The 16,333-nt window shown below is 36.3% G+C and overlaps 1 protein-coding gene across 1 annotated transcript; it reads left to right on the top strand.

Moving 5' to 3' along the window:
• The first annotated feature begins 6,523 nt into the window (after positions 1-6,523).
• LOC135077609 (N-alpha-acetyltransferase 60) lies at positions 6,524-16,286 on the top strand. The gene is made up of 5 exons (XM_063972161.1): positions 6,524-6,698; positions 8,196-8,301; positions 8,388-8,619; positions 11,101-11,272; positions 12,667-16,286. Exons 1-5 carry the CDS (start codon positions 6,682-6,684, stop codon positions 12,881-12,883), a joined length of 744 nt encoding a protein of 247 aa, XP_063828231.1. The 5' UTR covers positions 6,524-6,681; the 3' UTR covers positions 12,884-16,286.
• The last annotated feature ends 47 nt before the right edge of the window (positions 16,287-16,333 follow it).

Here is a 16,333-nt window from a genome sequence, read left to right as displayed (position 1 = left end):
CAAGATTGGGTCCTGGTACCTGGATGTGGAAGCCTCGAAGTCATAATGGGTCTAGAAGAAAAGAGATAGATATTAGACACATAGTAAAAATGATAAATTTAAAGCGCAATGATGCATAACTGCATCATAAGAAAATTGTCCTCTAATTCTGTAAATACAATAAAAATCATTTTAAATATATCAAATTATTGAAAACCAATAACTTACCCTCACTCCACACCAATTTCAGATCAATATTTTCATTAACACCAGAAAAACAAAGAATCAAAATCACCACCGAACAAAACAAACCGGATTTTACAAGTTTCTCACTTTAGGTGATCACAAAAATAAAATAGCGCCATCTAGCACAAACAGAGTTAACTAACTCGTAAGGTTGCTTTGCTGCAGATATGCCGCACTACGTTAGAAGGTATTTTTGTTACTGTTTGAAAGATTCTATGAGTTCAAGTGGTATGATGCAGAACTGCAATTGAGCGCCGTAAAGGGTTAATATTATAGGTAAGTACTTAGTATACCTATTAAACTTAGATATTTATACAATTATCTTATTTCTTATTTCGTAACATTCTGCAATATCTTACTAAATGGTTGCTTACTCTACAATTCTACATAGATTTAAGGCTGAGTTGCACCACCTAATTTTAATGGTAACTACGACAATAACCGGTGCTTTTTGTATGGAGTTTAACAGATTTTTGACGTTTGTCAAAGTTAATGTAAGATGGTGCAACACAGCCTAAGTTTTGCGTGGCAAATTCATTATATAGGATGATTAATAACATTTGCATATTTCTACTCGAAAAGGAATTTAATCGATTAAATAAGCGCTCGCACATCACTTCGATTCAGAGATGAGCGATAAATCCGCGACCCCTAACCGCCCGCGCTTCCTGCGCCCGCCGGCGCAGGCGCACAGAGCCTCCTTGTTCGACCCTCTATCTTATCACTCTCACATTTTCGCGACTAATGAGTGCAATAAACATATCGGCAGATTATGTAATTACGCGACTTCACGTGAATTTATGCTCGAATGATGATTTATCATGCCTCTGATGTGCCGGCGGATGATAACGTGATCTACATCCGTCGTAACATCCACCAGCTACTTGTTTGGTAACTTGCACAAAAAGCCAAACAGAAAAGCTTCCATGCCTTTATCATTATTTTACATCAGGCGAGATGCATATCGTGCAGGCCAAAAGCTTTACCTGTAGTGGTATAAAACAGAAGCAATCACTTTAGTGTGGGGGACTTTTCTGAAAAGCCATAATGATGAACAATTAAGAAGTAGGAAGAACCTTAAAAATTACCAGTGGCGGTAAACGTAGAGACGAGATAAGTAACTTGTAAAAAGTAAGTAAGTAGGTAGTAGGTAAGTACACGTGCCTCAGCTCAGCTCAGCTGGTTAAGGTTTCCAGTTTTCCACCAAGCAAGATAGACGTGAGCATCTCACTGACTGAAGATTATCTAAAAAAAAAGGCGACGCCTTACAAAACTGTAAATCATAACTGAGGAAAACTGTCAATTAGACCGTCGCCAAATCATTAACAACATTAGTCACCGTTTCAGAGATCGGTGAGTCAAAAGCCAAACTTCCCTAGAAGCAAAAACGTAAAAAGCTCTTGTTATGATATCGTAATGGTGCATCGTGGGCTGCAATATTAAGATTGAGCGCAAATGAGCCGAGCGGCGCGTGCGCCGGCGACTCGCGTTTCACATACGGCCGCCCGCCCGACGGACATATCGTGTAACTCCGAAGTTTTTGTGCTACAACACATAAGATATTAATTACTGGGGCGGAGGGTAACGCGTAATTTTACGCTTTAATCTGCTGCTGTTTTAGTTTGACATCTTTATTTGATGAAGGTCTAACGGAAGACAGTAAGTGGTATACGTTCCCAGCAGACCTTCTTAGGTCTGTATATGTAGATAAATATTGCATTGCATTGATCTTATGCTGATTTTTATAATATTTTTCTGAGTAAAGAAAATTAAAAGGCCTATGATTCTAATTCGGCTATTCTCGTTAGTTCCTTCAACTAAGTAAGTAGGTCAACTTCAACTGAACTAAGAGGTACCTACTCTACAACTATATTACATATAGGTACTCCTTCCTTTATTACAATTCTTTCAGAAAAAATAATTTGGCAAACTAAGTACTAAGTAAGTGATTGCATCCAGGCTTATTCCCAAGTCCAGCTGAAGACAAGTGGGGAGTATCAGTTCTACTTCAAGTGGCATCAGCGAGACAGTTCGTGTGAAATCTCATCTGTTGCCGCTCCTGCGCAGATAGCTGATGAATCAGAGGTTCTCAAAACGTTGGAGCATTCAACATTAACAGGCTTAACGTTTAATTCAACATATAGCGATTTAAAATATTACCATTAAAACTGTTCCTGTCTAGTTATTACCTAACTAGACAGGAACAGTTTCGTAGCTAGCACTGTCCACAAATTTGAGAAACTGCTAGAACTTTTCTTAATTGTGAGCAACTTTCTGCAGCCCTTACATGTACATACTTGTGGTCACGTTACCTATTTATAGAAGAATGCATATTAGAACATCCATGTTAGAACTAAGTATCATTAAAATTAGATACAAGAGACATAAAACTACAAAATAATAATGTAAGTAGGTACCTAACCTACTTACTATAAAACTAACAATAAATTAATTATTAATTTAATTTTGTAAACATTCCTTCCCATTCTTCGTCTACTCTGTACTTACCTATCCATTGCTATCATATTGAGAACCATTGCCTTGTAAGGCGACACCGTGCGTCTGGCGTACATCGTTGGGAAATCAAATCCTGCGCCCGCTTCAGCCAGCTCAACATGTGGAATAAAGCTTTCGTGCCCATTGGATTTTAAATGAAATTACTTACTTATGAATTGAATTATGGTGGAGTAGGTAATGGTACCTACGTTTGTAACGCATCGTTATGATAATATGTGCAATTTCAAGGGCTCAATAGACTTCGGGCAAAAAGTAGGCAAAACAACATTATCATGCTGTGTGCTAGACAGGTAAGTATAACATTTTATTAGGTCGCGACATAATAATGTTATCCCTGGGTATAATACGCATATTACTGGGTACATGCTAGAATCTAGACTGAAGTCTAGGCTAAAATAGTAAACTACCATAATTTGAGGAATTCGGCCTTGGTAAAGATAGACCTACAAAAGCTTAATATGGCGTGATGCTTTTCAATGGGATATCATTCCATTACTACAAATTATACAAATGCAACATATTTTCTTTAACTCGATAACGTTACGGATTATTTTAATTTCAGATTCAGTCAAATGGCAACACTCTTATGTTTTTTTTCATGGCAATAGTAAAATTCTGTTCCTTTTTACGTTTTGATCTTTAATTTCATATCGTTGTTATCACTGTGGTTACGGTTATACAGGGTGTTTCTTGTAAGGTGTCAAGCCGAAGGCAGGTGATAGGTGAGGACTAGACCTATCGATTTCACCCCCATGTATGTTCTACGATTTTTCATAGTTTAGAAGTTATCGTTAATTTTGTGATTTTTTCAAATTGTATGACCCAGTAGGCTTCAAATTTTTTTATCTTTTTTTGGGGTCGACTTTTCTCAGATTTCTTTTTTTTGACAGATTTCCTATTAATTGCAGATTTTTGAAAAAAATAATCAACTTCCTATCTTTGATGCAAGATACAAAATTTTTGCTAGAAACATAAAAAAATATGCTATTAGCGGAACATTCTAAAATTTTCAACTTAAAAGTTAAAAAAAAAAAAGAAATTCCATAGGTCCAAAATAATTTTAAAAACTGCGCAGTTTTCTGAACTTTCATAATAACACAAAAAAACATGTACTTAATAGGCCATTATTTTCTGTAATCGCTCCACTAAAGTGGTAAGTCGGAGATTCCGTTACATGTTTTTGACTTTCTTAGGACTAACTAATGATTGCAATTCTCTAAGTTTACGTTACGTAGAACACATTTAAAGACAATAACTGAACAGAACATTTTTTTATCCACAACGAGGAATCTCTTGCCCTTCATCTGACCTGATGAAAACTGATGGATGATCAGCGAGCTTCACTCGGAATCCTAAACCACAGAGGAATTGGCTGTCCTAAATAGGTGGCCTTACCACTAGACCACAGTGGTGGTTGTTACTTTACGATTAAATTCGATATACCTACATATTAGAGTGTGAGAGAAAGGGAAAGAGTTTGTGTGTGTGTGTGTGTGTGTGTGTGTGAGAGAGAGAGAGAGAGAGAGAGAGCAAAAATGGGTGTAATGATTTAATTTAAAGTAAATGTTCATAATGTCCGCCGTTGACCTGAATGCACATTGGACAACAAAAAATTCTTCGTAAAACCTTCTTCTTCATTTTAATTTGGTTTTGTGCTTCAGTCAGCTTTGTCCGCAGTTCATCAATATTTTCATATTCCCTATTGTATACCAGATGAAGGGCAAGAGCTTCCTCGTTGTGGATCAAAAAATGTTCTGTTCAGTTATTGTCTCTAAATGTGTTCTACATAACGTAAACTTAAGGGATTGCAAACATTACTTAGTCCTAAGAAAGTCAAAAACATGTAACGGAATCTCCGACTTACCACTTTAGTGGAGCGATTACAGAAAATAATGGCCTATTAAGTACATGTTTTTTTGTGTTATTATGAAAGTTCAGAAAACTGCGCAGTTTTTAAAATTATTTTGGACCTATGGAAGTTCTTTATTTTTTCAAACTTTTAAGTTGAAAATTTTAGAATGTTTCGCTAAAAGCATATTTTTTATGTTTCTAGCAAAAATTTTGTATCTTGCATCAAAGATAGGAAGTTGATTATTTTTTTCAAAAATCTGCAATTAATAGGGAATCTGTCCAAAAAAAGAAATCTGAGAAAAGTCGACCCAAAAAAAAGATAAAAAAAATTACTAGGTCATACAATTTGAAAAAATCACAAAATTAACGATAACTTCTAAACTATGAAAAATCGTAAAACATACATGGGGGTGAAATCGATAGGTCTAGTCCTCACCTATCACCTGCCTTCGGCTTGACACCTTACAAGAAACACCCTGTATAGCATGATAAAACAACTTAAACGTGGTGAATTTGGGACATAATCGTCTATCAGAAGTTTTAATCGACACAAGTTGCAAATCGTGACAGTTGTAATCCTGAAATCACTTCACCCCGGTCTGTGTTTTTTGTATGTAGTTCCTTCACTCCGTGACGCATCAAAATATGAATAAAAGTACTCTGCATTTAAATTTTAAATTATTTCGTAATCTCAATATACAGTGTGAGTCACGTTAAAGTGTACATATGAAAATAGATGAAACTAGACCTATTTTTATCGACAAAAAAGAGGTCAAAAAATTTTTGAGATTTTTTTTAAATTTTTTATAGAATTTTTTTTCTTCCAAGTACTTATTGTAAAGAAAACGTAATAACTTTTAAACTAAGCGGTATATCTTGATAAAATAAAAACAGTAATAATGCTAAATAACAGGCAATACTAAAAAAATACATAAAATACAAAAAATATGCCAACAAATAATAAAAAATGATACTTTTTGAAAAAAAATCTGCTTTTAAATTCGTGTTTTTTTGGTTATTTGATAAATTTCTCCAAAAAATGCCCCTATAACAGGTGGTTTTTATTACTTTGTATTACTCTCTATCGTATTATCTTTGTAAAACCAAAAATCGCATGTCTCTATCCCTATCACAACATTTGCTATGATCGTTTGAACAAAGGCCTGCCACAACATTATTCTCCGCTACAGGTAGAGAAAATTTTAATTTTAACTAAAATGCTTATTTTACTTCGAAATCTTTTGTTTTTATTTGAAATCTAACTCGTCTTTATCAAAATTACAAATCTAGAGCCATTTTCAGTTTCGTTGCTAACGAAGCGTTGAATGGCGCGCCCGGAGAGGCTTAGTTCAAACGATCATTGTAAACGTTGTGATAGAGATAGAGACATGCGATTTTTGGTTTTACGAAGGTAATACGATAGAAAATAATACAAAGTAATAAAAACTACTGGTTATAGGGGCATTTTTTGGAGAAATTTATCAAATAACCAAAAAAACACGAATTTAAAAGCAGATTTTTTTTCAAAAAGTGTCATTTTTTATTATTTAGTGGCCTTTTTTGTGTATTTTATGTATTTTTTTAGTATTGCCTGTTATTTATCATTATTACTGTTTTTATTTTATCAGGATATACCGCTTAGTTTAAAAGTTATTACGTTTTCTTTACAATAAGTAATTGGAAGAAAAAAAAATCTATAAAAATTTTTAAAAAAATCTCAAAAATTTTTTGACCTCTTTTCTGTCGATAAAAATAGGTCTAGTTTCATATATTTTCATATGTACACTTTAACGTGACTCACACTATTATCTGTGTCTCAATGTATATTCATTTGTTCGTAGTAAAATAAACATCAACTAAGAACAAGCCCTGACAGACAAAACGTCAGTGTCATTATTCTGTCAGCGTCAACAGTTTGTCATTAGTGTCATTTCAGTTAATCTTGTCTTGCTTGAAGGAAATGTTATCAATTGAATTGTACCGTAGTGAATAGTTTTCATTATTTTGAGAATTCTAATTTTTTTCGGAAATGGTCAGAGTTTAGTAGTGAAGAGTATTTAGAGACAGCATTAATGGCCAAACTACCGAATGGCTGGGTTCAGCTGGTGAGTAATACTTTAGCAATGAATTGAATGAGACCCGATGCAACGGGGCTTGGTATTTTGTATAGATTGCCTTGTATGAGCTGTTTAATTGGATGGAATTACCCAATTGACGAGCCAATGTGTTCAATATATTGTAAGGTAGTTAGTAAACTATATAACAAGTGGTTGTTATAACATACATGTATCCTATTTGTAAGTAACATTGCGAAACTATTGTGTTGTCAACTCGGCCAACGAAGTTTACGAGTTATTAAATTTAGAACCAGAGTTTCGCAGTCGTTGGTTGAATGGTACTACCATACAATCAGTGCAGGTCATAAAACATCCAACATTCTGCCAAAGTTAAAAGTAAACTCATTCCATACTAAAATTATTTTTCTTTCGTTTGAATCTTAATACTAAGCTATTGTATTTTATGAACCATCATAGGGCAGATTTTTTTGTTGTGGCTACCAAATTTTTGAGAAGAAAAGTAGTTTGATGCTCTAGATATTTATTATCCACTTAACAATACCTCAAATGACTCCTTTCATCAATTTCTCATCATAATTATTGCAAAACAGGTTTCCATAATAAGTAAAAAATATGCAACTTCCAATCCCAGCATATTATCTGAAACTTTAAAGTTAATTCTATTCTAAGGGTGAGCAAACTTTTTTCCCCAGACAGCTTAAAAAATGTAATATTGAAAAAACTAATCCTATACAAGTAATATCCCTCCCTCTATTTAATTTGTAAAAGTGTGATTTTGGGATAACTCTTGTCTGCAGCATCATATTTATGCATTTTTGGGTCTTTTAGAGGAAGCTGATGTATATTTTTTCAAAATATGTACTAGCTGTACGTACAAAAATATGTTTTTTGCTTTTGAATAAAGATATACAACTCCATTTTATTCAACTCAATCTGGTATTTAAGATTTAAGTTAAGGGTAACAGTATTTCTGTGAATATTGCTTTTCCTTCCTTTATGAATAATACTTCTAAAGCAGCGATTCCCAAACTTATTTAGTCTACTGCCCACTTTGAGAATAAATTATTTTTTAGCGCCCCCCATTTTTGTAGTCAAGAATCGAGCGCAGTTGGTGTCTAAGAGTCCTCCTAGTAGATGACGCCTCCCAAGCCTCTACACAACGTCCCGATTTTTTTTCTGGGTCTCTTACCCCCCTTTACGCCTGCAGCGCCCACAAGGGGGCGTTATCGCCCACTTTGGGAAAGACTGTTCTAAAGTCTAGTCTAACTGAAGACCCTTAACTTTGCTTTAACTTTTACGTGCTGGTACAGTTGGCAGATCCATTAATAAAAAAGTACATAATTTTCTGCCTTCATAATTATAATTAAAAATCATCAGAAAAACTTATAGGAAAAGTCCTCTTCTAACAACAGTGATACATTATTAGTGTGATTTGAGACATAGTAAATTTTATACCTGATTAATATAGGTCCAAGTCTGGTCAACTGAATTGTTATCAATTTTTATCTATTCTGCTTTTAACAGGTACCTGTCTGAAGGCTTCCAAGTGATAATTGAAAAGTCGAAAGAAGCGAAATGCTCTCTAAAAGACGTACAATTGCGTTTCTTGTGCCCTGATGATTTGGAAGAGGTATGAAAGTTATTAAAAGTTAACTAAATTAATATTACAAAACATTAAAATCATACTGATGCTACATCATCATATTTCTGTTATAGGTTCGATCGCTATGCAGAGACTGGTTTCCCATAGAATATCCGCAGTCATGGTATGAAGACATAACATCGTCAGAGAGATTCTTTGCGCTCGCCGCCGTGTACAAATCACAGATCATCGGCCTAATTGTTGCCGAGATCAAGCCTTATCTAAAACTGAACGCAGAAGACAGAGGGATATTGTCGAGATGGTTCGCGTCAAAGGACACGCTTGTTGCGTACATACTCTCTTTAGGTAAAGATTCATTTTATGACGCAGATAACTTTATTTGTCTGGTTAGCAATGCAGATAAAACAATGCGAAAAAACATATTCCTCTTACGTTGGCAGTATAGTACTTATCAAATGTTCTGGCGATAAGGAATAGCTGCGCAAACTTTAAAGCATTAAATTATAGTTTTAACTCATAATTTTTGCTTAATTTAACGATTTGCCTCGTGTAATCATAATTTATTGCACTGACTAATGAAAATGCTTACTAAATTCTTTCCATCAAAGAGGAAAATAAGTAGTTTACTAATTGTTGTGACTAAGTTTTAGAGGTTTTTCGTAAGAAGCTGGGTCATTGAACTAGTTAGTAAAAGGGCGGTTCAGGTGGTGGCGAACACGACTACCAGAGCAGAGGTTGTCAGAGGATGCCCTCAAGGAGGCGTCCTATCGCCACTACTATGGAACATGGTAGTGGACAGTCTGTTAAGGAAACTAAATGACAGAGGGTACACGGCCATTGGATATGCAGATGACATCACCATACTGTTAAACGGAGGGGCTGAAAACGTGCTATGTGAAATAATGCGTTCAGCCCTGAACATTGTTGAAAACTGGTGCAGCGACCACCAGTTGTCAGTAAACCCAAACAAAACTGAACTAATCCTTTTCACTAACAAAAGGAAACTACCAGAGCTCCAGCTACCAGAACTCTTTAAAACAAAACTCTCCCTCTCAACACAAGTGAAGTATCTGGGCATCACCTTTGACCACAAATTGAACTGGGCGAGTCACATTGAAAACAAGACAAAGAAAGCCTGTATAGCATTTTATCAGTGTAAAAGACTCATTGGTAGCAGATGGGGTCTTAACCCAAAGATAACACTTTGGCTCTACACATCAGTTATCAGGCCCTCTGTCACTTACGGATCAGTTGTCTGGTGGCCCAGAACAAAACTATCCACAGTAAGATCAAAACTCCAAAGCCTGCAACGTCTAGCAAGCATAGCGGCCACCGGTTGCATGAGAACCACACCATCGGCATCACTTGAGTACCTTCTGAATCTTAGACCCTTAGATCTCATCATTCAGGAGGAAGCGCAAGCAGCCGCTCTAAGACTTAAAGGAAACGGCCTATGGAAGCAAAACAAGGAGACAGGACACTCTGCGATCCTGCAGAAAACCATAAAAGAAATACCTCTCACTGAGGCACCAATCGATAGGATACCCTGTGAACACATTTTCGACCGAAGATATGATATCCAACTTACAGCGGAGACGCGAGATTACTCTGGAATCAATGAAGTTAGGATATACACGGACGGCTCCAAAACTCAAACGGGTACAGGAGCTGGTGTCTTCTCGAATGATCTTAATATAAGAATATCAACAACTTTAGATAAACACAATACAATTTTCCAAGCAGAATGCATTGGAATCACCAAAGCAGCACAGGCGGTAACAGCCAGAGACATCCGAGGTCTAAATATAAGAATTATCTCGGATAGTGCATCCGTACTGCAAGCGCTACAAAGCAACACAATAACAACGGCCCTTATATTGGAATGCCATGAAGCGCTCCAAGACATTGCAGCTGTAAATGGAGTTACCCTACAATGGATCAAAGGGCACAGTAACTCTTTAGGCAACGACGCAGCGGATGAACTGGCAAAAAGAGGTTCGGACACAACAGTATTTGGCCCGGAACCAATACTGCCGATACCACAAGCACAGATCAGGAACTGGCTGCGTTCCAAAACAGAAGAAAAACACCACACAGAATGGAAAAATAGCGAAGGATGCAGGCAAACAAAAGATGCGGTTCAGGACGTATCGAAAAAGTTCTCCCGCAGCCTCATCAGACTAAACAGGGACAGCATCCGCAAGGTTTTAAGTGTCATAACAGGACACTGTATGCTAAACAAGCACCTATACAACATAGGTGTCACAGACAGCCCACTGTGCAGGGGGTGCATGGAGGCAGAGGAAACACCGCAGCATGTGCTCATGGAGTGCAGTAGCGTGGAAGAACAACGGGCTCAATTTCTTCGATCACCGTCGTCGCTACAGGAAGCCTGCAGCAGCCTGGACGGGCTGCTCGCCTTCTGGGGGGATCTGGGGTGGTTGGAGTAGGAAGATAAACCACAAATCGCGCACAATGGCCCTATCATGAGGCTAAGTGCGGTATTCGATTGCCCTGCAAAACTAACTAACTAACTAGAGGTTTTTCAAAATTATCCTCAACAGTGCAAATTCTGTTACCTAAAATAAAAGGTACAGAATGTGTCTAAACAAAAATTCTTTACCTGATAATCCTGATATTATACCTCAGTACAGTAACGTAAGGGTTTCGGCATTGGATTCGCTAGCCCGATCTCTGTAGCCGGATTGAGTGGGTTCCACTTCTAAAGCAAGCATCATATTAGCTACGGTAATATTAGTAACTCGTTCCCAAATAAATTATTAACTGTACTAACCAATTTTGAACCTTCCCTCTCTCTCATTAAAGGCGTAGTTCGCTCGTACCGGCGCTCGGGCGTGGCGACGATGCTGCTCGACGTGCTGATCAACCACCTGTCGGGCTCCATCCCGCAGCCGCCGCACGAGCACCGGGTCAAGGCCATATTCCTGCACGTGCTAACCACCAACTCGGAGGCGATACTCTTCTATGAAAAGAGAAGGTAGGTGCCAATATAGATTAACTACACTGAACCGTCCCTCCCGTGACATTGACGGGGGCGCCACCGTCAATATCGGATCGCTGGTTCCGATTTTTGCTATGTTGGCAAACACTGGAATGTTATTGCAGGAGGGCGCTGCCATCAATGCCGAGTTACTATTTCCGATCTTTGCCATTTGACGTTTCAAAATCGTTCAACTATACCTACTTGTTTCAAAACTTCAAAGTGCTCTTTCATAGCCTACTTCCAGATTCTTTTTTTGCCGCGTCTTTTTCATAAGCCCCCGATGTGAGTTCTACAAAAGTGCCTTAGCTACCTGCGCTGCTAGACTTTTAGAAGAACGTTTAGAGAAATTACATTGATTGCGCTAACACCGCGTCCATAGCACGTTCCAATAGGGCAGTGGACACCTAGTCAATTGACATACTTTTAATGATATGACGTCGTTAGGTCGTGAACTCAATTAACTGACAATTTATTGGTCTCGAAATTACTAAAGATCTAATTTCACTGGGTTTTCAGGGCAGGAATGAAATGATTTTTAAAGAAGTGATTTTTTTGATATTTCTTGTTATTGGGAGTCGACAATCCAATTTTAATAAAACGATTATTTCATTTGGATATCTAGATAGATGTTTTATGCCATGTAAAAAAAAAGTAAAATTTCTTAGAAAAGCTATCATAACATAGTATCTATATAACATAAAAATTAGGTCACTGAATTTCAAGTGTACAAATGAAACATAATCTAATCAGTAGTATCAATACATTTCCGTAACAGTGATAAACGATATCTGAGTTCGTAAACAGATCTTACTACTGATATTATGGCTTTCTGAGCGGAGCTAAATGAGAAAATGGCCAGACGTTTCTATTTTACGACATTACTTTTTGTTAAGTCTGATTCAATTGTCCAAAAAGAATAATGATTGCGTTTTTCGAAAGGTCCTCTCCTGGTTGAGTCAGATATTATGGGAATTACTGGTCAGAAGGCTTAGTGCGAGTTTAAATCAAACGTCTTCACTAGTAACTGCGTAAAAAACAAGACATTAAATGTATGACGGATTATACAGCGCCCCTAGCGGATACTTTGAAGAACTAAAATCTTCATAGATTTTTGTGACGCACTCGATATCGAATAGGTTTGATGTAAACTCACACTAGGCCCCCTGATTTGGACCACCCTAGACTGCTACTCACTTAACATCAAGTGCAATGGGGGTCAAATACCTGCCTTCTTCTGCTTAAAAAAATACTTCTAAAATATGCAGTGGTCATACAAAATGGCTGCGTAAGTAAGTACCGTGGGACCTTCACTAGTTGCTTTTGTCCTGTCCTAAAATACTTCTTTAAATTCCACCTTTTAATCTAACACCTTCTCACATTAATTTCAGATTCCGCCTCCACTCGTTTCTGCCTTACTACTACTCAATAAAGGGCCGCTGCAAAGACGGGTTCACGTACGTCTACTACGTGAATGGGGGCCATGCACCGTGGGGTCTCTACGACTACGTGAAGTATGTAGCGCGAGCGGCCTGGAGAGGCGGCGGACTTTACCCGTGGCTGTGGGGCAAACTGCGCACCGCACTAACCATAGCTTGGCACAGGTAGTCCACACACGGATTAGGGTCATAACACCCTGTTTGCGACCACCTAGTTATTAACATCTAAACGACGGATCACTCGTTAAACTACTCACACATTACTAAAACAGTGAAAATTACCTGAAGCCTTCTATAAATGCCTGGATGTGACAGGTATTTTCCAACTGTTCCAAAGAGTGATTCGTCGTTTTAATACTAATAATTAGATGGACGGAAACAAGCGACATGACCCTACACTTACGCCGGCATACCTGGAAATCATGATCATGACAGTGAAACTTTTTGCACTCGCATCTCTGTTATTCTGCCACGTTATTGGTAAGTATGACGGAGATGTGTGTGTAATTGTTTCAAGATATAAAGATGATGTCGGCGTAGTGAAAGCTTTCGAGTGAGCGAGGTGATAGTGACTTCTCTATGACGTGATAATGTATATTTTTAAACTGCAATAAGAACAGACCTTTACAGGTTGTTGCTACTTATAGACTATGGCCATGATCGACAAAATAAGACTAATAACAGTAAATGATATTATATTAATTATTCTATTTTAATATCGTATGAGATGTCCTCTGCAATGTTTGCATGGCAAGTCACTGCCACGTCACTCACTATGACGTCATTACCAGCACTAATCATCGGTGATACTCAACTTCGGCTCTCAGAGGCAACGTGAACGAGAAAAGCATTAACTAGATTATGTGATATATTATTATTCTTTCGAATTAAACGCCTTATTAAACTTAGAAATCAATATTCAACAGGTGACCCTGAGAGCCGAAATCAGTATAAACATTATACAGGGTGATTCAACTGTACGTGGTAGAACAAATCCGAAACTAAGTCGTCTTTGGGCATTTAGAGCTTGTTTTCTCATAGTTTGGGATCTGTCCAATCACTGATACTTCACCCTATGTGGTTTGCTTAAACAAATTGGCACAAATGAATTACAAAACATATACCAAAGGATGACACGGCATACACGACGATGACATAAAAATTTTATGACAAATAAGTTACTCTAGGTTTAAATAAATGTGAACAGGACATAGTACAAGAACTTGTGTAATCCTTTGTCAGTTCGCCAGTTTGTTTGAAGTGAACGATATTTGATAGCTACTCACGACTCGCGTCCACTTCAGTTATTATCGGTGTAAATCGTAGCACACGAATTTATGGAAAGTAATAAGTGACTATAGGATGTACACTGCACGGGAACGTACAGAATACATTATAAGCTGCTCCCTAATTGTGTGACTCAGTATCTATATTGCATTCAGTTTTACATTGTACATATTGTCATTTTCGTTGCAAAATAACACCTACTAGTCTTCTACTACTTAAGGTGGCAATACCTATCTTTGTGAATTCCGACTTTTTATGATGGGTGTATCAGATTGGCACAATACAATCAGTCGTAATCGTAATAGATATTGAGTTAAACAATTAGGACCCTGATTGAAGTGGTATTGTACCTCGCAAATGAATCGTGAACGTATTGTCCACGGCATATGGACCATGTTTGATTGACTGACATACTCGGAAAGGGTCGAGGTGATGTGTGCAGAAATGCACTTCTTCATGAATATACGTTAGTCGACGTTTTGGATTGTCTTATGAAATCGATTTTTACAAAATATATCGATTTTGTTCGTTCGTGTAAATGTTATTACTGATAATTAATGTAAAAAACTAAGAGCAGAAGAACAAAATTTTATGCATCGCGATCTCTTCATCTTTTAGCGACAAATAATTTTATAAATGGTCTCTTCGCAATTTTATTGTTGTACATACATCGATTGGCTTAGTGAGGGAAATGTGTATAGCATGATATTATGTATCCGCCTTTACGTTGGTTTTTGGATGACTAATGTTCGATGTGAGCGTGGGGTATCGTGCAAAAGTCAATTGAAATTAGTATTTAGTGTTAATTTAGTTCAGTTGATGGTGATCGAAACAAATTATAATCGTCGATGACGCAGGCGTTATTGTCGTTGTTATTAAACTTGACAATCCAAGACGCAATTATAACAAACGAATTATATTTCAATTCATTATTTTACTCGTAATCATTCATTGTTACTTTATTTTTCATAAAACATAATAATAGCCAAAGAATGAAACCTAATAATTTCTGTATTTTATCACCATCAACTATTAGTGAATGTGAGTCACATATTATTTAACTACTTCACACAGTAATACACATTTCATAATGTATTATTTTTTAATGATTTAGTTATTAAGTTAAAATACAACAAATCCTTTTATTTTTCTTCCGAATTAACTTACGAAATTCTTTGTTGAAGATCAATGTATCCCAAAAAAATCTCTTCACTGTTATAATTTTTCACTATTTGCTACATTATCGTAAGTTCTCACATAACTTAGAGGTGAGTTTTTGTGCAGTCATTGTCGCAATTTAAATTTTAAGGTATTTTATTTTAACGCACGAAAACAGTCCTACTTACCCTTTTCAGCGGCAGATTAATAAATTGTTTACCGCATTCTGAACGTTCGCGTATACGTCACCCTATTAGATACTCAACTCGCTACTCCAATTCTAAGATGGTGTTTTGTGATAATTATTAGTACTCGAAGCTTTAAATTGTAAATGAGTACACAAAGTACATTTTCATGTTTTACGAATATTGTAATTGACATCTCATTTGCCTGTAAATGTAACATTGAAAGTTGTAACAAATGTAAGAGAATTGCAGAAATATTGTAAAGACAGTATTGTGTGCCATGTATAACTGCCAAGAAAATTAAAGTAAGGTGCCTGTGTGTTCAGTATAAGATGTAATTTTACAGATAAACGTTAAATTAATACTAATTTATTCAAATTTATACCTACATCAATAGTGTGACGAAGTGAAATATTTTTATTGTAATAGATAATAATTAAAAATTATGTTAAAAATCCTGGTCCATTTTAGCTACTCCGCTATGAACTTGTTTCTGCACTGAACCTTACTTATATACGTAGAGGCCTATTCGTTACTCATTGTAAACCAAAGTATTTCATCATTTGTTATTATTACTTACTCATATTATCCATATTTTATTCTTAGTCAAGTATTAATTAAATTATTGTTAAGTGTTTTTATAATAAATGAGTATTATTTTTGGACCACAATAAATTATTTTATTATTCCATTGATTTTGTATTTGTGATATTGTCCTAATTGGAAATATTTTCATATTGTGCACTTGGTTTTAAAATGTTGAATTAATATTTTGTGTATTTTTGCTAGATATCGAGGCTCCGCGGCCTGTGATCTTTTTAACACTAGCACTCTCCTAAGTAATATTGAATATAAATTTATGTTATATTTCTAATCTACACTTTAGTACATGACTATTATGAAGAAAGAATTTAGCTTCCAAATAAATATCATTGTTGACTACTGCCGTGTTTCACTTCACCCATAGACAAGGTAAATCAAAGAGAAGT

The sequence above is a fragment of the Ostrinia nubilalis genome, chromosome 13 (genome assembly GCF_963855985.1).
Source record: "Ostrinia nubilalis chromosome 13, ilOstNubi1.1, whole genome shotgun sequence".
Lineage (NCBI taxonomy): Eukaryota > Metazoa > Arthropoda > Insecta > Lepidoptera > Crambidae > Ostrinia > Ostrinia nubilalis.
Note: the sequence above shows the minus strand (reverse complement) of the source record. Positions and strands in the feature narration are given on the sequence as shown.

What these genes read in the sequence shown, in the direction of transcription:
- LOC135077609 (XM_063972161.1), top strand. An exon ending in GCCCTGATGATTTGGAAGAG is followed by an intron (nt 8,302 to 8,387) that starts GTATGAAAGTTA and finishes TTTCTGTTATAG; the next exon opens with GTTCGATCGCTATGCAGAGA. An exon ending in CTCTTCTATGAAAAGAGAAG is followed by an intron (nt 11,273 to 12,666) that starts GTAGGTGCCAAT and finishes CATTAATTTCAG; the next exon opens with ATTCCGCCTCCACTCGTTTC.